This window comes from Calonectris borealis, chromosome Z, assembly GCF_964195595.1.
Source record: "Calonectris borealis chromosome Z, bCalBor7.hap1.2, whole genome shotgun sequence".
Lineage (NCBI taxonomy): Eukaryota > Metazoa > Chordata > Aves > Procellariiformes > Procellariidae > Calonectris > Calonectris borealis.
Window position 1 is genome coordinate 49,090,800 of NC_134352.1, and position 25,518 is coordinate 49,116,317.

The following is a 25,518-nucleotide window of genomic DNA, read 5'->3' on the forward strand; positions in this document are numbered from 1 at the left end:
ATTGGTGGGAATTGTAGCGAGGATTTTCTCTTATGGGATCACTGTGAACAGTGTTATAAAAAGGAAAGAAAAGTAACTCAACAAGCTTTAAGGCTGTTGGTGGCCACTGGATGAATAATTAAGGGGACCCAAGCCTGGTGGGAAATTTTGGCACTCGGTATTAACCCAGAAAAGGGGTGTACGCACCCAAACGAACCTCGAGAATATTACCACCCAGAGATTGTACCAGTAATTTGTAGAACTACAGTGCCTAACATTCCTTGTATACAACCTCAAGTTAAAGCAAAAATTGGGAGGCCTATTAAAAAAAAGCGAAAAGAGAAACAAGAGCATTCTCCTGAAGAATACATTTGCTGCCGAGAAGATGGTACACCTCGCTGCACTAGGCAAAAGTGTAGGCGAAGGAGGCAGAGACGTAAAGAAGTGGAGGCTGGAAAAGAGACGCTCAAGGGGGATGTATAACAATGATCAACATAACTCACCCCCGAGGCCCCAGACCTTATTGCTTGAGGAAAAAGGAAAAGGCACAAGGGACACAATCAAATTCTACAGGCTAAAAAGGGAAGTTTCGATTAGAAATAAGAACCCACCAGTTCTCCTTAGCATTGGGTACTTGTTTGCTTTAATCTGTGTAAACTTAATACAAGCGGAGGATAACCCCCACCAACCTTTTAAATGGACCCTATTTCGATTCGAGGATCAACAGGTTATTGCAACCCAAACAACTCCGGGAGCACCAAGCTTCAAGGCCACTCTATGTCAACTTGTCCCAAGATCCCGATGCTGGGAGTACCTGGGATTTTATATGTGTCCCAGCTCGAATCCTGGGAAAGGTTATTGTAACTCCCCTAATCAGTATTATTGCAGTCATTGGGGTTGTGAGATCATAGCCCCTAGTTGGATACCGGGTAGTGGTATAGACAAATACCTGAAGATCCAATGGGGTCCACACGGGTGCAGTCCACCACAAGGGTGGAAAGGACGTGGAAGCTGCCAATACCTCTTCTTAAATGTTACCGACCCTGGAAACAGAGGGTGGATAATCGGAAGAATGTGGGGAGTGAGATATACACAACCAGGGACAGACAGGGGCGGCTTAATTGTCATAAAAAAGGAAATGATCCATTGCCAGTAGGCCCCAAACAGGTACTGACTAACAGTTTGGTTGAGAAAATAAAGAACAATTTAACGATGGTTCCTGTGATGAACAGTATCCAAACCACCCAAACCCCTGACATAAACCTTGAGGATAATTCCCTTTGGAAACTGATGCAAGCCAGTTACCTGGTGTTAAACAACACAAATCCAAATATGACCCAACATTGTTGGTTGTGTTACAATATAAAACCCCCCTTCTATGAGGCAATGGGCATCCACTTAGAGGCGAAAAGGGTAAACGGTTCAAACCCAACACAATGCTTGTGGAATTCTGAAGGTCGGAAACCAGGCCTGACAATGCAGTACGTATCAGGACAAGGAAGGTGTATTGGGAATGTACCCCCAGAGAAAATTAAATTATGCAAGACAAACACTTCCCTAAAAGAGAAGCCCCCTGCTGATTGGCTAATACCAGCCAATACCACCAAATGGATCTGCTCCAAAACTGGAATCATCCCCTGTCTATCTCTCAAATTGTTCAACGAATCCGAGGAATATTGCATACAAGTGATGATAATTCCCCGGATCATATACCACCCTGAGGAATTTGTACACAATTACCAGAATACCCAGAGTCACCACTTACAAAACCAAGAACCATTCACCCTTACAGCTTTGACAGTAGCCACTTTGATAGCTGTAGGAGCAACAGGTGCAGGCACAGGAATAACATCATTGGTCCAACAAAATCAGAAATTTCAATCACTCAGAATAGCGGTAGACGAAGACCTACTTCGAATAGAAAAATCAATTAGCGCTTTATAAAAATCATTAAGATCATTATCTGAAGTGGTGCTACAAAATAGAAGGGGACTGGATTTAATGTTTTTACAACAAGGCAGGTTGTGTGCCGCCTTGGGAGAACAGTGTTGTGTATATGCTGGTCACACCGGGGTCGTAAGAGATACTATGACAAAACTTCGAGAGGGCCTAGAAAAACGGAAACGAGAGCAAGAAATGCAGCAGAGCTGGTATGAGTCCTGGTTTAATCACTCTCCTTGGCTTACTACACTACTATCTACCATTGCAGGACCCCTGATTATATTGATATTGGTATTAACTTTTGGACCCTGTATATTCAATAGAAGAGTTACAATTGTAAAAAACAGATTAGAAGCCGCTCATTTGATGATTATAAAAGCCAAGTACGAACCTTTGGGAGGAATACCGGAGGTGGAGGAGACCTTCATTTTAAGCCAGCAGGAGCTTAAGCGATTTGATGAACAAAATGGTGAAAAGAAAAAGGGGGGATTGTGATAAACTGTGAACTGTTTTGTTCATCAAACTTTGTGTCAGATGCAATTAAGTCCTGTGATATGTGTTAGCAAGAAAGTTAATTAAACCGCAGAGTGACATAATATCCTTTGAGCTGGCTGCAATCTATCTTGAATCTTGCATAACCATGTTTGCTAAAGTTCGCTAAAGTTTTCTTAGAGCATTAAAGTTTGGATGGTAATGCTAAGAATAAAGGAGCTGTGTAGTAAGATGGAACGGCGTGATAAGAAATCGTTGCTTAACACCTTGAATACCCCTGGCCACAAGAAAGAACATCCCTGGACATGTCTGGAAACAAGACAGAACCTGCCTGGCAACAAGACAGAACCTGCCAACAAGACAGGACCCGAGGTGGAGGGGGGCGGAGTAGATTGCAATTGGAAGATTTGAAAGAAAACGCGAGTGAAACGGATTATGGTTGGAGAAACTGACAACCGACAAGGAGACGAAAAGTATAAAGAGAGGACTGAAAGACTGTTAAGCTGCCGGCCGTTGGTGGAGCAGGAGACTCCCCGGCCGCCCAGCGCTGTTTTGCTTACTTGTCGCTTGCTTTAATAAATAAAAAAAATTCTAATTGACTAGTCTCTGTCACTCAATTGGACAGGTAAATTATAACATTATCTTTTAAATTTATTTTAAAATAGCAAGCTTACTGCTGGATAAAGCACTGACTGGAAACATACTTGCTAGAGGGGAAAAACTAAAAGCTGGGTTTTATGGATGTCAAGGAGAGAAAAAGCACTCTTGCTTCAGGTGACCTACTGCCCTAAGAGGGTGGGAAATCATGGGAAAAAATAGGGAACAACAACATTTAAATCAAATTTCACTTTTGATCGGGGGGGGGGGGGGGGGAGCAAGTCAGAGAAGCACATAATTTTAAGCAGTATTTCCTCTGAGATAAATATCCATTCATACCAAACCTCAGCAAGGTTGGTGCACCAAGTCTATCACAGAATCCTTGATTCAAAGAATGACTTAGGTTGGAAGGGACCTCTGGAGGTCACCTAGCCCACCCTATCCCACAAAGGAGGCCTAACTGGATTACGCTGTGCAGGGACTATTTCACTTGCTTTCTAAGGAGAAATGGTGCTTTAACCGTTGTAAAACAATAGGTGCAAAAATTGCTTGTAACATTTCTTAGCTCTTTACGGTTGTTTGGGTTCATCCTTCGATATCTGCAGGTATCACAACCTCTTCCAATGAAAGCAAGTTCCAAGATTCCTCTCCTTTTGGGTGGAGCGTGCACTACAACGCTTGCATAACAACAGCTCTCAATTCTTTTGATTGAGGTTGACATAGCCAATCCTTCCCTGTGATCACAGTGCTGCAGCCGTCATCTTACTGCCTATGTGTTTTCTATCCTAAAACAACACATAAAATGAGAAAAGGGTTTTTCTTCTTGATTTTTTTGAAGTCAAGACATATTTATACTGCTCAAAACTTCTGGCACTCTGAAAAATGATTTAAGCATTTTCATATATGAAATATTCATATTTCAAATAATCTAGAAAACACAGCTGGGAATGGGTCTCATTTAATAGCTTTCTAAACAACTCCATCACCTCTTAGCAACCTTGATATCTCTTCCTAGAGTATGCACAACAGAAAAAAGGGTATCCCAGTACAATTGCAATTCTTATTAAAACAATCCAGTAGGTTCAGGAGAAATACAAAAAAGATTCCTCAGTGTCCTGGTTTTGGCTGGGATGGAGTTGATTTTCTTCCTATTAACTGGTATAGTGCTGTGTGTTGGATGTAGTGTGAGAATAATGTTGATGACACGCTGATGTTTTGGTTGTTGCTAGGTATTGTTTACGCTAGTCAAGGACTTTTCATCTTCCCATGTCCTGCCAGATGTGCAGGGGGCTGGGAGGGAGTGTGGCCAGGGCGGCTGGCCCAGCTGGCCAATAGGCTATTCCATACCATATGACGTCATGCTCAGCATATAAGGCTGGGTGAAGAAGAAGGAGGGGGGATGTTCGGAGTGATGGCGTGTGTCTTCCCAAGTAACCGTTACGCGTGATGGAGCCCTGCTTTCCTGGCGATGGCTGAACACCTGCCTGCCGATGGGAAGTGGTGAATGAATTCCTTGCTTTGCTTTGCTTGTGTGCGCGGCTTTTGCTTTCCCTATTAAACTGTCTTTATCTCAACCCATGAGTTTTTCTCACTTTTACCCTTCTGATTCTCTCCCCCATCCCACCCGGCAGGGGGGGTGAGCGAGCGGCTGCGTGGTATTTGGCTGCTGCCAGGTTAAACCACGACACTCAGTCTGTTATTGTCCCAAAATGAACCTCAGGTAGCTACTCTTGAATTATTTGTCCTCCCTTCTAGCTTTTTGGTAAAACCTTAAAACTGAATCAGTATATCCAGACAGTAAACATGTCAGTAACCAAGCCAACATATGGTATTCATCATTTATTGCAGAGCAGCTCCACATTGTTCATGATTATTGCCTGAAATTCAGAATCTCCTCTAAACTACAATTAGGATAAAACCTATCAGAAACTTTCCAGAACATGTAACTGCAGCAAAACCCACCAGACACATCCTCTACTGCAAAGTATTACACGTAAGAGCCAGCTACAGAAATACCTGCAACTTGCAAAAAGTAAAGGGCATACCATTGCTTTCCTACACACTGTGACTGACCAACAAACCCCTACAATGGAAGAAGGCTCAAATGGGCAAATGAAGCTCAGAGAACAATGCAGGGTGGGACTGATCACAGCTGTTGCTTTGTTTTAGATATACAGCTATAAACAGTTCAGTGGATCAACTGATGGTGTAAATGTTTCTCCCCAGTTCATTAAAAGAGTGTGAACATGTCCCTGAGTCAGTCAGATCAGCATATGGGGGGAGTCAATACGAGGCTCAGCCCAACGTAAGAGCATAAAAACTAGCCAGCACACAAAAGAATTTTGAAGAGAGCACCGGGCTTGAGCTAGCTTCAACCCACATATTGCTTACTGGTGACTGGGGACGCTCAGCATCGTAATGGTGAGCATGTTACAGAGATGGGTGATGGGAATCACATTGAACTGTATATTGCAATTGCTATATTTTGCTAAGTGTAACTTACATTTGTATTGTGATTTTCGTATATTTTGTATCACTCTGCTGAATCAGAAAACCTGTGTAACAACTATCTTCAAATAAGTAAATTTGATAATACACATTACATCTTCCACACACGGAATATCTAAAATAACCTGATCAGAGAGTATTGGACTCTGACACACACTGTGATAATGAAAAATGACCCTGGCTGCCCTGTGACATTTGTGGACAAATATGATCTAGGAATAAATTAGAGTACATAAAACCATCTTCTTTTCAAAACATGTTTTGCCCAATACTCCAAAATCAGCTGACTTAACAACATGATGGTGCTGCAGAGGCAGAAGCACTACTATTAATCCCGAGGATTAACAGCCAAATCAATCGACAATGCCATTTCCACAGTAAAAAGTTTGGCCATGATCGTTCTATCTATAGAGTATGTCCACATTCAAATACAAAATGCTTACATTGAAATTCCAGCTACAGAAAGGGAATTCTTTTTGTGGACTACACAAGTAGTTTTCCAGTTTGTGCTAACAGATTATAAGTACTTGGAGCACAAGTTTCCTTAATTTATTTTGTGTCTGCAATGAATCCAACATGAAGTTGAGGACCAAATGTGAGAAGTAACATGCAAGTTAAAAGTCACTGTTAAGTCATATTGTGTGCTCTGAAGAAAAGAAAATTTTCCTAAGATTAGAAAAAGTAGTAACTTCTCCACCTAAAATTCACTGATGAATTTAGGCTTCCTGAAGCTATTCAGTGTCCCTCAAGCTATCGCTATATCGCTATATACCATTTCTTACAAAAAGTGCAAGAGTACTTGCCAGCAAAACCAGAAGACAAGGTTAGAATTCTGTTCCAGCCTTGAGAAAAAAAGCAAATGAAGTGTCAAAATACTTAAAATGGCAAAGCTTGGGAAAGCAAAAATATGGAGAGGAAAAGAAGAAAACTACATGGTAACACCAGCTAGACTACACTAGTATACCACACATCCTAATCAAGTGACAGAAAATGAAGTTGCCACTGTAGTGAGTGATTCCAAGATGAAGAGATTGGATGCAGAGGCAGGTGCAGAACATGGAACTGTTGTGTCCAGATGACCTTTAAAGGTCCCTTCCAATCCAAACTATTCTATGATTCTATGTTACAACAAAATGCATTCATAAGAGGAAAAACTACGTTTACATTGCCACGATATCTTTGATATTTCCAGCTTTCAAAAACCAGAAATCGCACCAGTGATGAAGATGCACTGAAGCGGATTTTCGGTAACACGATTTTCATTCAGGGAGGGCATAAATCACACAGTTCAGACAGGAAAAAAAAAAAGGCAGCAGCACTTTTAGGAGCAGTAGCAGGTAATTGGGAAATCAAGTAAAATGGCAAATATTTTGACAGTAGCTGTTCACCAGTCAGACTGAGTGCAGGCCAACAAGGTTCCTAGTCAACTTATTTTACTCACTCATTCAGTATGTGGAAAAACCTTTACCTATATACAGTTCATCCTGGGAGCCTGGCAGCTCCCTTCAACAGCAGATCTGCACAGGTAAGGAATTGCACCTACACTACTGGCTAAAGAGTTCAAATAGAAAGTATGATGTTAATTACGCCAGGATATAAAGTAAGGTAAAAAGAGAATGAGGAGTAAGTCAGACCTGAGAAAGTGAAACCGGCAGAAATTTGAGCCAAAGGAGAAGGTAATGATCTTCTGGTAACACCTCAACACAAATCCACCATTTTAAGAGTACAGCTTTTAAGTGTACACTATTTAAACAGCATCCAGCTTTGTAATTCCTACTAAATGTTAAACTCAGTCAACATAATTTGTTCTCACACAACTTTTCGGTTCATTATATTACTCTTCTAAGCTGGTTTCTTTCTGATCAATAAAACAAATAAATATGGACTGAGGGAATAAGCAGCAATAAACCACTTCCACAAAAAGCTTGGAAAGGGGTTTTAAATACCATGCTTGGCATTTTCATTCTTGAATGTTTCTTGGCTTGCGTACAGTACTTGACACAGGAAATCAATTAGATGCCAGGACAGATGGCCTCATAGGAAGTACACTGGCTTCTGCTGAAATCACTGGGAAAAAACCAAAATATTTGCCCAGAAATAGGAAATTTGGCCTGGCAAGAACTGCATGTATTTTACATTTTTGACGTGCAAGTCACTGTGCACTATTCATTAAAGGCCTTTTGTTACACCTACCAAAAAAAAAAAAGGTAGGGCGAAGGGCTAGCCCTTCTTCTTCTAAGTCCCACAAAAGCTAAGCTAATGCTCTTAATGCTATACATGTAGTACCATTACATTTACACAAAACAATTACTGCAGTCAACAAAATGGAAAACTATTGTTCCACAACATTAGACCAAAAAAAAAAAAAATCAATGTTACAGCCATGTTTTATTATAACATTACTTTTACAAAGGAGCCTTCCTGAGAGTCTCAGAACTCAGCTTTGAGAAAGCCACATGGTGTACAGGGCTCCATCACCAACTAAGTCAACGCTATACATGTGAAAACATAGTTTTTTATACTGGTGAAGAAGCTGACTGAAAATTAGATGCTCACTAAATTCCTGCACCTAAGCAGCTGCACATGGAAAAGCTCAAAGAGGTTAAATCCCTTTCCCATGGTTATCTATTGAGACAGTGGCAGAGAGACAAGGCACCAAAACAAAACCCATTGACCAACCTCTATGATTATGCCCTTTAAAGTTTCTGCACTGCAAACTGGAGTCTAAATACTAAATAAGCAACAGACTGCATTACTTAACCCAAATGGTTACCCAGTTTACCAAACTACAAGAGAATTCTCTATTAACGTTTCAGTGTACCTGGGTGGCAGATCTGGTCTCCCAGAACATTACACTGGCATGAAACTGGGGAAACAAAGCAAGCTGAGGACAGCCTGTAAGAATTCGGACAGGAAAAACTGGTATCTGTCCACAAAGTAATTCTTTCCTTCCTTCCTTCCATCCTGAGTACCTCGAGTTGTCTCAGCCTTCCTTCTCAACAGTGGTACAGTACGTCTGTTCTCAGATGAGGTTTTTATAGTAGGTTGTGACATCTGTCATAGGCCTAGCTCCTGCTTCTTTGCAGGAAACAAAGTCTAAATACAATCCAGCCAGGGAAAACACTGCTTAAATACTAACTGAGGCCAGCATTCAAAGAATCTATGTGACCTTAAGAAGAGCCAAATTCCATACTAAAAGCAAATACTGTAATTACCCGGAATAAGTTGGTTCTTAGTAGCCATTGTCTGAAGCTTTTTAACTACATTGAATACTAACGTCTATGGAGTGCTAACCATTTACTATGTTGTTCTTGAACTGCTGACGTGATTTCAAGCGTATAATGTGGCAATGGCTGGATTTTGTTGGATTGGCCTCACTGCAGTAAACACTGCACTAAAAGTGAAGAAGTGGATAAACTTAAAATTGCTGTTTGGCAGAGAAGGGTAATCAAGTATTCCTGCAGGCTACCATTACTTCACTAACTCAGATGGCCTGCATAGTGCACAGTTTGTCTATAGTGTGATCCACAGCATGTCTGCCTGCATCACCACGTCTGGGATGCCACTGTGGAAAGAAAAAGCCTTGGCTCCTAACTCAGGGATATCACAGGATCACAGGACAATTTGGGTTGGAAGGGACCTGAGGATATTTCTATATCCTGCTCAAAGCAGGGTCACTATGAGATCAGACTAAGGGTTGCTCAGGGTTGTATCCAAAAGGAACATGAAAACCTCTAAGGATGGAGACAGCACAACCTTTTTGGGCAGTATGTTCCAATGCTTACTTAATGCTTACTTCCAATGCTTACAATGCTTACTAACTGTAATGAATGCATTACAGTTGTCCTGGTTTTGGCTGGGATAGAGTTAAATTTCTTCCTAGTGCTGTGTTTTGGATTTAGTATGAGAAGAATGTTGATAACACACTGATGTGTTCAGTTGTTGCTAAGTATCTTGTCAAGGACAACTACCCTCCAGGAAGCTACCAAGCCAGATTGGGAGGAAGGAACACAGCCAGGACAGCCAGCCCAGCTGGCCAACGGGGTATTCCATACCATGTGACATCATGCTCAGTATGTTTATGGTAGGTGTGATGCAGGAAGTAGTGATCCAACCAATCACTACTTGGTTATTGGTCAGCAGGGGTGGTGAGCAATTGCATTGTGCGTCACTCATTTTGTATATTTTATGATTATTATTATTATTATTTTCTCTTTTCTATCCTATTAAACTGTCTTTATCTCAACCCACGAGTTTTTTCTCACTCTCATCCTTCCGATTCTCTCCCCTCCCCGCCGAGGGGAGGGGGAGTGAGCGAGTGGCTGCGTGGTATCTGGCTGCCTGCCAGGTTAAACCACAACAGAGTAAAACAGAAGCCTCCCCATTACAGGTGATTTCACTCCCTATCAGGTACACTATGTGAATGAGACCCAGCAGGGCAGGCCAGTAAGAAAGTATCAAAAATGAGATTACTTACATACCTTTCAGCCAATCAGAATTATGTGCCCAACACAAATACTTTTCCTTTTCAAACCTCAAGGAAAAATGTATGAAAGGACGTCTTTGAAACAAACTGCGAAGCTGACTTAAAATTCCAACCCATGCACTGAAGGGCTGACCTGCTGTAGTAGAAGTTCACAGTACAATTTCCCAGGAACAATTAACGGATGTTGGAAAAGAAGAATTATATTTGTCAGACGAAGAAAAAATTCTACAACAATCCAATGTACTCTTAAAAAAAAAAGCCAACTAGGAAAAAAGTCCATGATCCACAAGCAGACCACAAAACACAGGGACAAGCCAATTTAATCTTACCTCAGCCTCACAAAGTGCCTGAAGACCCTCTAACACTATGGCAGCGGGTGAAGCTTGATCAGGTTTTGTGCATTCATTTAATACCTGGGAAATTGCAGCCAACATGTCTGCTCCATGCTGGTATGGCCTGAAGGAAAAAAAATGAAGTCAAAAGGCAATATTCATGCATACACACAAGTTGCATTCTATACACAAAAATTCATTAAGTATTGGTTTTGTTTAAATTACAACTAAAACAGACTAAAACTGGGAGGAAAAAAAAGATACAAGGGAGGATATGATAGAGAGCTCTAAAGGCTCAGTGACATGGAGAATTAAATCAGCAGGCATCGAGTTCCAAATAAAAGATCACCAAGTGGTTAAGCTATGGAAGTTTTTGTCCAAGGATGTTGTGTATGCTAAAAGATTACATCATTCAAGAAATGACTGAGAAGGAAAATCCATGTGTGCTATTGAAGACACTATACTTCGCTTCTTTGTTGTAGTCTTCCATAAGTACTCACTACTGTGTATTGATGGAGATTCTGGCAGCAAAAGACTTTTGGCCCTCTTACATCAGATAGGAACATTTTTCCAAATTTTTTGCTGCTGTGATGTCATTTGTCTCCCCTTCAATGACTGCATAGTTGCTTGTTTGCTTTCCAGTCTTTTAGTATCCATTGAATTTTATTGGGCAGTGCTGGGGGAGGTGTCAACTGCTGATTCAGCAGTTCCTCATACTGTTTCTGTAAGATGTTGGGGTAAGTAGCACCCGGCTAGGTGATTTATATGCATGGAATATTCAGGCTTCCTCTATTTGCTCTCACTTTCTTCCAAATAATTTCTAAATGCACGAATAATGTGCGTACACCTGAACTTTAACTACACCACTTACCTACACCACCAAAAAGAACATTACAGCTGCATTGAGATTTATCTCTTGGTTTTCACTTTTTTTTTATTTCTTGAAAAATGTTGTTTAGCAAAATTAAAGATGGTTGAAGAGGTAAAGGAAAGGGTATTTTCTTTAAGAATTTTTTTTAGTTGATGACTGAAAGATATGTGACTCTTCCCCGTTGTTAGTAACTGACCTTCAAGAAGGAAAGTGAAAAGTAGAACTCAAAAAATGACAAAAAAGATGACAAAGAGAAAAGATGGTATTGTGCACATAAAACCAGGAAGTAACTCATAATGTGTTTAAAAATAATCTTTACAGGATCTGTAAATTATTATCAAGTACTGATATTCACAGATTGTTAGAGCTGGAAAGGATCAATATATCATTCAATTAGACTTGACAACTGTGTTCTGTGGTCAGTATTATATCTGAATAAAGACCAGTAATTTGCATGTGACAAAATATACTTCTCAGAAAAGCACCCAATCTTTCTTTGAATAGATCAAAAGTTAGACAGATCATTAGTTGTTTCTTCTAATGTTTCGTCACTCTCTTTTTATAATTTGGAAGTGGTATGCTTTAAGTTTCTACTCTGGGTCAGTATAGGATGCGTGTTTTGTTACAGGATGAAAACATTTTAATTTTAACATTATTTATATGTGCTTTCTATTAGTTATAATATAAAACCTGAAACTTACTAGCTGCTGAGATTAGCAATGCCTGAGTCAGTATCTCGTATAACTAGAAAAATATTACCCACAATTAATATAACAGAGTAGGTAAAAATAATTATGCAGCTTTTCTGAAAGAGAAAAAAAAAAAATTGTTTTCCCTTACAAAGACGTAAGATGGGTAACACTTGCACTTACCTCTGCCTACATATATCTCTTATACAAGCAGCTTTAGCAATCAGCTTTTCCCATTGAGCATCTTTGTCAACAGACAAAGAGGGCACATCAGACATCGCCAAGAACTTCTGCAATTCTGGGTAAATTCGATCCTAGAAATCGTGTAATTTAAAAATTATCATCACACCTTCAAAAGTTGGTGACAGGATTTTCAATTGCTAGCACTTTTACATGACTTCTAAATGCCCTTGTATTGCATACCATACTTCGCTTTTCTTCATTATTGGAATCTAATGCTGCCTTCAGATCTAACTGGCTTTTCCAGACCAAATCTCTATTGCTACCTTATAAACAGAGAAGCAAATGATTGCCATGTAACTAAGGTCTTGTTCTTACTATGCATTATGAAAAGCAGAAAGCTGTCCTTCACACAATTTTTTTTCCTTCATTCTACTCTGAGACCTGATGAAATGAAAAGCAGATTTCATGAAAGACATACTATTGAAATTTTTCACTAAAACAGAATCAATATAGGCACCACTTCCACCATTTACTTTATACTGCTGATAATGAGATATTAGTATAAGTAATGTTCCAAAATTAATTTCCTTCCTTCGTTAGAGGTAATAAAGTTTTTCAACTACACTTATCTTAGTGACACTACAAGAATTTTCTAACCTGTCTTTCCCATAAGGATGTCATCAGCCGCAACGTAATTGCTCTGAGCTTTGGCGTGCTCCCCAGCATGTGTAAGGCACGTAGAATCTGAGCTACGCAAACCTGGAAGAAATTTTTTAACAGAATGTCACTGTTATTTTTTATGTCCAAGAACAAAGACTAATCTATAAATCATTATTCTACAACCAAGTACAACAAGGAGATAACTGTCCAACTGCGATGTCAGAAAGAAACTGGAAGTCATTTCTGAAAAACTTTAGTGCATAACAAGTCCAAGAGCATCTTCTTATGATATATATACAATGATGATACAGTGCAGACAATAAAGCATAATGTACATTTCACTCTTTAAAACAAATGTCATATCCCATCCAAAGGATTAGAAAGTTATGCTGAAGCTTACAATCAGTTATTTTGAACAAGCTATGCATTGCTCAGTCTAAATCATTTTTTATAATTAAATGACCTCTTCTTGATAGTTTTTGTTTTACTAAAAATTTTTTATTCTGACCTTGTGTACACCCAGTGTAGGCAATGTATACAATATATCTCTGTAAAGTGCAGGCTGCAAAGGTCTTCCCAATTTAAATATCAGAACTGGGATCAGATTTGGGACCTAAAATAAAACAAAAACAGGAAAAAAACTTGGAATTAGGTTGCCAACACGGTATCTTACATAAGACAGTGAACTTCTCAGAATATATTAGAAACTCCTACCTTTTTGATTATTTTTTCTGCTAATAGGAAAGAGAAAGGAAAATTCTGAAGTCTGTAATTTCACAGGACTTACAATTTATCTCTTTTTAAGTTATCATTTTAAAAGCACCTTGTTATGCATGTTCAGCTGTAACCACTGCAATAATCTAATTTCCACAATAAATTCATCTTTACTTGAAATTCCATTACAGGCACACCAAAAGAAACATGTAATTGAAAATGGTACATTAAAACACATACCAAATCAATGAAGAAACTATTCCAATTCAGTTCTGTCATTATAGAGGAATTCTAATGATGCTACTATCATATCCCACAAACCTGTCAAATAATACAATGTAATTTACTGCATTCTTTAATATATGGTACAAAACTTCCAGAGAGCTGCCCCCGAAGTGACAACGAAGGAAAGAAGACTTACTTCCGTCCATTCCCCTTTTACTTAGATGAGATTTTCAGTATTTTCATACCTGCAGGTCCTTCAGTTTTTTCTTGTGCACATTCATATCACAATGTTGTAAAATTAAATCTACTCATGATGGCCTTGCTTTTTTCCCCCACTTGATTTTATGGATACTTAAAAGTAATTACACAGCACTGGTTTACATTCTGCCTTTATACAGTAGTAATAATTTTCACTTAGCCACATGGGTTAGTCTTCCACAGATAAAACTTGTGTTAAAAGATAATGTCATTCCCAAGAACAGAAAAGCTAGTTAGGAAATTTGGTATTTAGCAGTAGTAAGTGGACAGAATTATTTTTGAGTCTTCTGGCTTTCAGAAAATTATTTTCCTTACATTGTAAACAGGGTATAGAGTTCTCCATTTCACTTTTAGTGTTTACCTCTGGAGCAAGTCACCCTTGGAAGAGTTTTTCTCCTCTTTAATGTCAAATTACTGTAACTTTAGAAAATTCATTCAGTAAGTCCAAGATTGGAGGCTTAAAGCAGGAGAACAAATGTGTATTAAATCCCATACATACTGGGCTGAGCTAAAAGACTGAGCAACTCTCAAACCCAACGTTTACATGATTGGATCCAATCTTTAATCCAATCTATAATTCAGCAATCTTACACCTCTAAAATTTATACTGATAGAGCTGACCCTTTATATATATATGGGTAGTTTATACATACAGTGGTTCAAAAAACTATTAATGGGAAATTCTGCTACACCATTCTCTCAACATGCATTTTTACATGAGCAAATCTCTTCAGATGATAAAATTTTTCCCTATACAAAGGTCTGTCTCAGTCCACAGAAGCTACAGAACAACAATAATGAATAAAAATCCAAGAGCTCTGGGAATTCCTTCTATAATTACTGGTTCCAAATTACAGACAAAAAAAATACATCACTATCTTTACAGTTGAGCAATCCGAATTCGTGCTTCCACAAATTAAAAACTTTGTTCTGGAATCTATATTTAATACGTAAGGAATTAACTATAATACATGATTTTTTTCCAGTTTTCCAAATACTACTTGGCATTCTTAAATAGAATAAATCCCTTTATAAACCAAAATTTCCCCACATTTTTGACTAATTGACTAGTCTCCCTCTCTCTATTTCCCCAAGTTGTCGTCTACCATCTGTAGAAGTAGTCATCACCCCATCACCTGCCTAGACGAAGGACTGGCTTTATTGTAAATCTTTCAAAGCAGAATCAGTAGAAGTGGCTGAGAATTTAAGGTAGTATTCATTTGAGCAGACTTTCACACCCAGGAGCACTTTCAATACAAGTTTAACAGTGCCTTGCTTTCCCACTTATTTATTCCAAACTGAAAGCATCTTCTTAGCTAGCACCCTCCCTCCCCTTTCTTTCAGACCTTTGGATTGCAGACAAGTTGGGCATTTTTCCAGCTTTTGTTGTGTGCTGGTTTTGGCTGGGACAGAGTTAGGTTTCTTCATAGTAGCTTGTATGTTTTGGATTTGTGACCAAAACAGTGTTGATAATACAGGGATGTTTTACTTACTGCTGAGCAGCATTCACACAGCATCAAAGCCTTTTCTGCTTCTCAGGCTGCCCCGCTAGCAAGTAGGCTGGGGGTGCACAAGAAGTTGGGAGGGGACACAGCCAGGACAGCTGACCCCAACTGACCAAAGGGATATTCCATACCATATGATGTCACGCTCAGCAATAAAACTGGGGGAAGAAGGAAAAAGGGAGGATGATCAGAGTTATAGTGTTTGTCTTCCCAAGTAACCATTACAAATGATGGAGCCCTGCTTTCCGGGATGTGGCTGAACACCTGCCTGCTGATGGGAAGTAGTGAATGAATTCCTTGTTTTGCTTTGCTTGCATTTGAGGCTTTTGCTTTACCTGTCTTTATCTCAGTTCATAAGTTTTCTCACTTTGACCCTTCCAATTCTCTCCCCCATCCCACCCGGGGGGGAGTGAGCGAGTGGCTGCGTGGGGCTCAGCTGCCCTCCAGGGTTAAACTACAACATGTACAAATTAAATTTTTTTACGTTATCTTTTACATAAAAAGTGAATGTCAGATGAGCAAAACAGAAATAAGGTATCAGAGATACAGATGAGGCAGGATCTGTCAAGCTAAAACTTCATATGAAGCACAAATATTTGAACGAGAATGTTCAATCCTTCAATTATACACACATAATGACTAGTTTAAAAACTGTAGGAGCAAGACTTCTTCCATCAGATGAATTTAAAATTTTTATACACAGAAAATGTAAATTGCAAATGGGTTAATTAAACATCCTGCCTTACACATATCACAAGATTGTTAGATTTACGCAAACAGAAGACTGGAAATCTGTATAGATGATTTTATAGGAATCTAGGCTGCAACTGTAGGTGTCAAAAGCCAATGTGGAATAAAATACATTAACCAGTTTTCAGAATTTCAGAGATAATTAAGTGAATGTTATTTGTTTATCTAACTGTGCATAGATCAGCATACAAGGGGGCGGTGAGAATAGCTCAGCTGAATATGCAAAGTTCTAAGTGACAAATTTAGCTTTTCATCTCAAGCATTCCTCTGGCTTTGTTTTTTTTTCAGGGGTTTTTGGTTTTGCTTCTTCACTCCCAAAAGCTGAATCTGCAATCAACAGTACTATTATGTTAAAACTAAGGGTAAAACGGATGGACCACAGGAAAGAGTCACCCACCAAGATTTGGTTTTATATCATATTCTCCAGAGCCTTGCCCCAGGGTGAACGTTCCCAACCAGCATTCTTAACCAACACTCTTCCAGGACAACCTAACAACCTTGTCTCAGCAGACCAAAGTACCCCAGAAAGTTGTAGGCAGAGATAATTTTAACGTATTTCTAAATTACCATTAACCGTATAAAGTGACATCCACTTTGCAACAATTCAAGGTAGGTTATGAGATGGATACCACTCCTCCTGTTTAAGTAGCCATAAACCTGACTTTCACCAACTGTTAACACAATGTGTGAACAGGGATAATATTATTATAATATTAATAATATTATCCAGAAAATTTTGTATACAGTAGCATGGTTGGAAGACTCTGAGCTCTGAGGGTAAGAGGGTTTTGTTAATTCTTTAAACAACACCCATTCCTGATAAACGCTGTCATTGGTTTACCCTGTGCTGGACAAAAAGGCTACATAAAACATCAGTAGAGATGTCACATACGTCATTACAATGATCAAACTCCTTACCAAAGTTCCTTTCTTCCGATCTCTCCCCATAGTGTCTCCTCCTTTTCCCAGAGGCAGGGTCTTACGTGACTCCATTTGGTCTTAAGCTAGCTCTTTATTCAATCAGCCACTTCCTGCATTTTTCTCAGTTGTAGCTACACGGGACTAGCATATGGCAATCAGACTGAATAACATTCAAAATAAATTATAATCAAACAAATGATATTCATAATCCTTAGTTATAAAAGCATTCAAACTCTTTAAAGTCAACCTGCTCAGGCCTGGCCTTCATCAGCTGAGATGAGAAGTTCCTTCCAAGTCCTGCATCTCCGTTAATTTTCTGGTTACAAAGTTTATTCTACACTAAGCAGGTATTAAATTAAAGTTCTACAATGACTTTTACACTAACACCTAGTAAACAGATACTAAGTTCGATTTACAAAATTCTCAGGAAAAGACTAAACACGTGCTACTATAAGGCCAGTTACATATTTTCTTAAAGGTATTGTCCTTTAAAGTGTACTTGTTTTGAGCTGTATATTCAAATTAGGATTTGAATTAGGAAGATTAGGGAAAAACCCAAAATGTTCTAGTATAGCAAAGCTGCTCCTCTCTCCATTCTCCCTCATGTAATGGATAAACAACGCTAGGACTAATTTCAATATTAAATTCATGCTAAATCTTCATCAAGGGCTTAAACAGCTCCAAAAAGCTGATACGATGATTCATTAGCTCCCAGTAGGTAGGAAGCAGCTCCGGAGAGGGAGAGGCATGCTGCTTGGCAACACTGCCTTCTGCATCCCCCACACTCCCGGAGGATGTGGCAGTTAGGTCAAATCTGTCATTAGCAACCTGAGGAAGGGTTTCAAGATTAAATTTTTTGTTTTTAAAATTAATCTGCACCTCAAAAATGATGCTGAGGTATGTCAGTAACTCTCCTTTTTAAAGTAAGATTAAATATGCGAGACAAAATGCTTTTATTTAAATAAATAGGTCTGAGAACCATTCACACACACTACAATTTGGTGGTCTGATTTCTTTTTCCTAAGCTGCAAGACAGTTACTCTTTTTCAAAAGCACAAGCTAAGGGAGGATAGCAGGGGAGAAAGATAATCCTCCTCTTCTGTTCCTTCACATTTGCTTAAAGTTTACTGAAGAGAAATTGTCCTCATGCAGCCCTTGTGTCAGAACAAAGAATAAGAGACAGCCAGAAAACAGTAAGCCAAGTAAAGTCATGTTCAAAATGAAAAACAAAATTTCAAAAAATATAATCCAAATACATATTAACATATGCTGTCCCCATTCTAAATTTGAAATGTAGGATATCAATTTACATTATTCCTACCACACTTTCTTTGCTAGCATGCCTATGCTGGAGGGTTCTTTTGGGTCAATTATAACACTAAGAGATCATTCCAGGTCCCCCACAAAAAGCCAGACAAAAGGCAGGAAATAAATGTCACTGCAAAGTTTCAGGTTTTATTTCTGGGAAATGTTGGGCTGAATTTTGGAAGAGAGGTAGCATTAATCTAGTTCTCCAGCAGGCAAGGCAGTGAAATGAGCAGGTTTTCGAAAGCATTCAGTACCCTGGCATGTTTTGCTCCTGTGAGCAAGACAAAAGTCCTGAACAATTCACACAAATGAAGGAACCAGTTTTTCAGATAGGTGCATGAACATAAGTTTCTGTTTCTAAAAGCTACAGAAGAAACTGCTCCCAAAAATCGGAAGCGCTTTTTAGAGAACATAAGCTAGGTTTTCAAAAGCTTCATGTACTCCAGAAGGATCCTAACCAATAAGCTTCAACCATGAAGAATCTGCCCACAAGATCTGACTACATATCTGATTGTTTCTCTACAGTTACTCTCCAAAGTTCACATAGTCAGACATAGAACAATACCATCAGGCACCACCTGAGTGAGCCAAATCCAGTTCAACATATCCTTAAACATGTTTTCTACCCAAATAAACATGTGGTTTACCTTTTTTTTTTTAATGCACTCCCAGCCCTCAAAGAACACAAAATAACGCATCTTCAGATGGATTTCCCAGAAGGGTGTAATTTACCACTAAAATATTTCATTCCAGCAGTTGAAAGACCATAAAAGCACAGATGTCCTCTAGAGCCTCATAATCCTCTAATACTGGTAACAGATTTTGTGCTACTTCTCACCAGTGACCTCTCAGTCAGACAACTTAATTTCTTCCCTTTGCAGCACAGCTGGTTTCACACAGAGTGTAATAACAGTTTTTGCACAACAAGAAAATTCATCTCATTAGAAGGACTGTTTTAAGTCTTTCATGAACAGCATGTGTCAGTGCAGCCTCTGCAGTGGTTTGATTTAAGACAGCATAAAAGCCTATGTACTACTCTTCATTTGTCAACCTTTTAAAAAGATTTCTGGATTTTCTTCCATAGCGTTTCAGACCATTACTCCAAAATGCCTCAGCTAAAACCAGATCTAATATAATCACTACTCTTGCACCATAAAAAGGCTTTTACTCAGTGGGGAAGGAGGAGGTACATACACAGAAGTCCTCTCTAGGCTCTCTTCATGGAAAGGGTAAGAAAAAACAAAAATAAAGCATAATCAGAACAATGTCTGCAAAATCAATAACAGTAATTATTTTTAAACCTAGCAAGGCTTTTTAAATGCTCCATTAATTTACTGCAGAGACAATAGACTCCCTATAAAAATGACAGTGTGGAAATGGGAGATCCTGTTTGTGAACCCCCCTTGTGGAGTTGTAACAAACATGAAAGCAATGAGGATAGCATTCTCGATGCACATTCTCTCTTTCTTACCCTGTTTTGTTTTGAAACACAATTCTTCAACTCAGATTTTGCATAGCAATCACCCATGGCTTTTCAATTCAATATCCACAGCTACAACCACTAATCATCTGAGCCACACAGTAACAGAATTTCACTAGCAGCAGAACTCCTGGTTATCTTGATCACTTAAAAGAAAAAAAAAAAAAAAAAGGGAAAAAAGCACCACAATTCTTTTTATGTTATGACCCTCACCATGACATCTCAGCACTTCCATATATTCTGCTGTAGTACACGTAGTCCACAGTCTGGCTGCAAAACTGACACTTCTTCTTTTTGCCCTGTGGACATTTTATATACCTTTTGCAAGGCTAAGCTCTGAGGTCTGCTAGCCCAAGTTTGATTTGAACATGTCAAAGACATGGAATTCAGAATGTACCTGTATTTACTTGGTTCAACCTTCTTTCCATTATAAACACCTTGGTTTAAACTGAGTGTTGAAGTGCTGCTAACACCAAAGGAACAGATTCAAGTTAATATAGGTGACTGTTTAAAAATAAACTAGGTATTAACAGCCATTTTTTGTTATCTTCTTTCCACAACCAACCTCTGACTTTCTTCTCTGCTTCAGAACAGCCTTCTAATTACTGTGCTGCACAGCACCTTCCACTGCGTCCTTCAGAAAGTACCCTATGGAACTGAAGACTCAAAATGTTTAACAAGTTTGTTGTGATGAGCTTTCCACTTTCTTAAATGACATTCCGATAACTGTTTTACCACTTACTTTCCCCATCTTTTACAAAGTACCATTGATGTGGAACTGAATAAAACACAGAACCAAATAAAGCAATTCCCAAACCATAACTTTGCCATCAACATGTTAGTGGTTGTTGCCATCACACTGCCCACTGAGTTTATTAAAGTAATCGGTTATTTCCCCCATCCATGAGCTTCAATGCTTTCTCCCCCTGTACTAAATAATTTAACTGCAAGAGAAAGACCAGACAAGACCTAGGTAATTCTTCCCGTCTTAGAGAGAGCATTGCACCTACAAGAAACAATGTAATAATCTTTCAGTGCAGTGCCCTGCCACACTGCGATAATCTCTGCGGTCCCATTAAGCAGACTCAGAACTAAAATAACTTTGTCAGATTCAAGACAGATGGCAGGTGATCCCAAGTTCAATTGAGCCAGACAGCTAAGTCTCAGTTTTAAAGCATTAAGATATTTTGGAATAAAAAAAATGTAGTTTAAAAGACAGCAATGCATTAGATATTGCTATCTAGAGAATATTCAGGTGTCCATCATTGCACTTAACTGAAGACTGAGCTGGGAAATATCACCCCAGTTAAGCAGAGTATTCTTTGCACGCCAAATTTCCAAATATTACTCATCAGAATGCCTGCTGTAGTACTAATTATATGATTGCTTTATGTGATAATACTAAAAAGACACCTGAATACTTAAATATTCTGCAGAAAAGTATTTTAAAGCCCACAGTAATTTAAAAGACTAAAAGCTCACCATTTGCAGTCCCTGTTAGCAAACGAAATGTGAGCCAGTTAGATGAAAACAAATTATGGTTTGAGTTGTGCTTTTAAACAACAGTTTCTAATTCACATGGACTTCTGCTGATCATTAGGGAAACAGAAAATATGATGCAGTTTGAACTTCACCTTCGCATTGCATTTGGGGATGAGCCATTTTTCCCAGTGCCAGGAAGGACTTTTTCACCAGCCTGAAGGGCTTCTTAATTCCGAAGTAGTCAGACCACCACAGTTAGCTCAAGAGACTGTGTCCATCAATCTTATTTACTGTATTGGTGAACAAAAGCTTTGGCTTAAAATAAGCAGAACAAACCAAGTAGGTAAACCCACTCACATCATGCTAAACATCAACAACTTCAGGTTAAACTCCTCTCCCTGTATCTGTCTAAAGCTTCTGTAACTCTGCTGACCTGCATTTAAATCTGCCTCAAACTGTTCATTTAAAAAGTCAGTGGAGCTATTCCAGATTACTCCAATTAAATTCAAAAGAGAATCATTCCCTACAGTCAGAGTTCAGGCCATTCTGCTCAGCTGCCATATTACTTCAGTGATTTTTTTTTTCAGCAAGTTACTGCTTTTTTGAATGACTACCAAATTGCATTTTGAACAACTATATCAAATAGTTAATAAACAAAGCATTATGCCTTTCCTCTTTCTGTAATATGCCACTGATTCATCATACAACTCAAAGACCTATGCAGCAAATCAAGTTAGAGACAGTCTACAGACAAAAACAGGAAACCCACAATAAAAAGCCTGGAGTTACCTTGCTGTTTTTTACACGGTTAGCTAGTCACAAGAAGAAAACTGCCTTACTCGCTGTAGTTTGGATCAGAACTGAAGAAAAGCTTCCCAGGACAGCGCAGATGTATGTCTATGGCAGGCGTCACAACATGAAGCCATAACTTACCTACCCTTTTCGTAGAGGATAATTAATTCATTTAAAAAGCCTGGGGCCTGTATTCCTGGTTACAGACTATTTAGTGGACCTGTCAAACTACTCATAGTTGTGGTGTACCAGTTCTGAATGCTGACTTAGAGAAAGAGATTTTCAAGAAGAAACTAAGTTAAAGAAGAGATGCCCAGGTCGTTCTACATCAGCTCAGCTTTGCTTTTACATACAAGTGCAATTCATTTTGCTTACTCCCGCCCTTTGAACACAATTAGGTGCTTCCCACTTAAAGTGAGAAAATGAAGTTTTAATAACTACCTTGCCAAAAAAATCTAGGTCAACAAAGCATCTATAAGCTACCTTAAGCTTTGTGTCTTCCCTCAAAAACCTGTCTCTTGCAGTTAAAAGAGAAAATACATCTGGAAGACTGATTTCTGACTGCTGGCTTAGGATCACGTTGTCATGGTCAGATCACAATTTTCATTACCTCTTAAGTTTTACATTCTTCCCCTTGTCATTGATTAGCTCCACACCATTCCTCACAACCAGAGCTCTAAATGGCATGTAAGAAACAAAAAGTGTTATTTTTCAGCAATACCATCCTATGCCTAACATGCCTGCTTATTAACGGATTCCTTTTTGTTTCCTGGAGATAAGACATTGAGATTGCTTACTTTTATGCTACCAGCTTTCCAACTTGTACTTAAATAATATGGTCAATATTTCATGCACCTAAAGCTTTGTACCCAGCACAATAAGTAAATTTTTTAGCATGGGCTAAAATCGCATATGGTAAGGCCACTTCTGTACTAGAATTGGTCAAAAAAAAGTGTTAACTGGCGATGTGCTTCATACAATGCCCCCCCCAAATCCATTATAGTGCATATAACCCAAAACCCCAGACCTCTGATGATGATAAACTCATGAATGAAACACTTAACAGAAACCTTAGCATTGTTAGTAATGCAGAAAACCTTTTTCTAGCTGTGAATTGGATGACCAAAGTAAACCTATATCCTGAGTTCAGAAGATTAACCTGCACTTTTAGAACCAATATTCAAATCTACGGTTTCCTTTACCTTTCAACAAAGAAAATGTGGGATGGTTTTTTTTTTTATATTCTAACTCAAAAAGCATAAGGCCACTTGTTAAGGCAGGCTTCAAAAATGCTCAAGGCTTCCACTTCTTTCAAAACAGTTAAAACTTACTGAATGAACTCTACACCATGCTCATTCCAAAAATACTAAAGCATGCCATTGTACCTGGTGATCAGCAGCAATACCACCATCATTTGGTAAATGGCTCTTCTAGCATAGGTTGTTTGGAGTTTTACCATGTCAGGAAAAGTAACCTAGGAACTCTTAGTGCAATGTATTTATTTCTCCCTACCACAGACCACCAGAGCCTTTGTGATCCGGTATTTTTCACTATAAGGTTTTAAACAACACACAGCATTGGTATCTTAAATTAAACGGAGCTACAAGAAGCATGTAACAAATTAAAAGGAAGTCAAACATTGCATGAAGCAGCAAAGGCAGCTTCAAGTGCCCTCTTGCCACAGCTGTCTGAGAAAGAATCTTTTGCTCTGAGAAGAGTACTGTGAGGTTCTGACTTTCTCGCGTATTTTGTTATGCTTTTTTTCTGCTTCTTAATCCTCCCGTTTTGTGTTATTTAACCATCCTCTAGAAGAGGTACAAGGCTATAACAGAATGGAAGAAGTTTAGGAGAAAGAATTCATCCATGTGCAAGAAAATAACAGCCATTCTATGACAATAAGAAAGAACCATTAAGAATGGGAAAAGATATCCTGAAAAGAACAAAAAGCACTGAATTTTGCACATTTCCACCACATGCCTAACTTTGAGGAGTCAGTTCTAACTTCTAGCAGCTCAGTATTTCCACTGACGTCAGACTTGTAACATCCCAGGGCAGCTGTTCTACACACAATTCAACAAGGAGTATACCAAGGACACTGAATAAATACTTCAAAAAGAACTGTCTAGGAACTAGATCCTGTTCTTATTTTGAACTGTAAATAAGCTGTGTGCCTTGCAGGTTCTTCCTTAAGCAAATACCAACATTGCAGTTCAGGCTTTGTATAAACACTGTCATGTTGAATCTGTGTATTCACTAAAATGAAATACCATACTAACTAACATTAGTATAATGATAGCAGCATGCACAGGACAAAACAGGAACTTCAAAATACAATAAAATCAGCAAAGCACAACACCTGCCTATTTAATTCACATACAGGCATGGATGTACTATAACAGCAAACTGCCCAGTAACTTTTTTCAATTAGCCTGAACTGATGGCTACTTGTGGTTTGAAGTGTGCTACAGATGTGCTGCAGACAGATCAAGTCGGCTGTACCCTTCAGTTTAGTTTGCAATTTTCTCTTCACTGCTACACCTCTTCCCAATATGCTGCATCCATATCTACTCTGCTCTGTTGAGACCCCACGTGAGTACTCCATCCAGCTCTGGAGTCCTCAGTAAAGGGAAAGACATGGACCTGTTAAAGCAGGTCCAGAGGAGGGCCACAAAAATGATCAGAAGGATGGAACACCTCTCCTATGAGGAAAGGCTGAGAGAGTTGGGGTTGTTCAGCCTGGAGAAGAGAAGGCTTCGGGGAGACCTTTCTGCAGCCTTTCAGTACTTAAAGGGGGCTTATAAGACAGATGGGGACAGTATTGTATGTGTCATTTCCTCAAGCTGTAGTGAGAAATGCAATGAGTTACATGTGTTTGGAGGTTACACGCTTTTTGGAAACCCAGCTACAGTTGGTTTGGCTAAGATGCAAAGAATACATTTCACTCTTTTTTTCAGAGCAGTGATCTTACAGTTCACATAAATTAACAGATTCTACGTGTTCTTCCATGCCCACATAACATTCAGAGTCCTGATCAGTAATTCTACAGCAAAACCCTGCAATTTTCTCCGGGCTGAAAACTGGACTCTTCAATCTGTTACTGTGTGTCTGAACAGGAGTCAGAATTACTTTTTCCACATACCATACAAAAGACAAACCCTTACCTTTAATACAGAGGTTAACAAATTTAAAGTGTCTAAAGACAGAAAACAACAAAAAAAATGGAACTAGCATCATTTAAGCCTAGAAATATAAAATAACTAATCCCACAAAACCTAATTACAATGGAAAAGTATGACTGAATACAATGCTAGAAAGACAGTAAAGAAAAGTTAAAATGCAAAAAAT

At 38.8% G+C, this 25,518-nt stretch overlaps 1 protein-coding gene across 9 annotated transcripts in view; it reads right to left on the minus strand.

The window, feature by feature from the left end:
* Positions 1-25,518, minus strand: part of FOCAD (focadhesin) — a 129,205-nt gene that overhangs the window by 63,639 nt on the left and 40,048 nt on the right. For all 9 annotated transcript variants that reach the window (XM_075137868.1, XM_075137869.1, XM_075137874.1 and 6 more), the window contains 4 exons: positions 13,247-13,351; positions 12,736-12,837; positions 12,079-12,209; positions 10,333-10,459 (listed from right to left, as the gene is read on the minus strand). In XM_075137868.1, the coding sequence (XP_074993969.1) occupies positions 10,333-10,459; positions 12,079-12,209; positions 12,736-12,837; positions 13,247-13,351 (465 nt within the window). The remainder of the gene's footprint in view (positions 1-10,332; positions 10,460-12,078; positions 12,210-12,735; positions 12,838-13,246; positions 13,352-25,518) is intronic.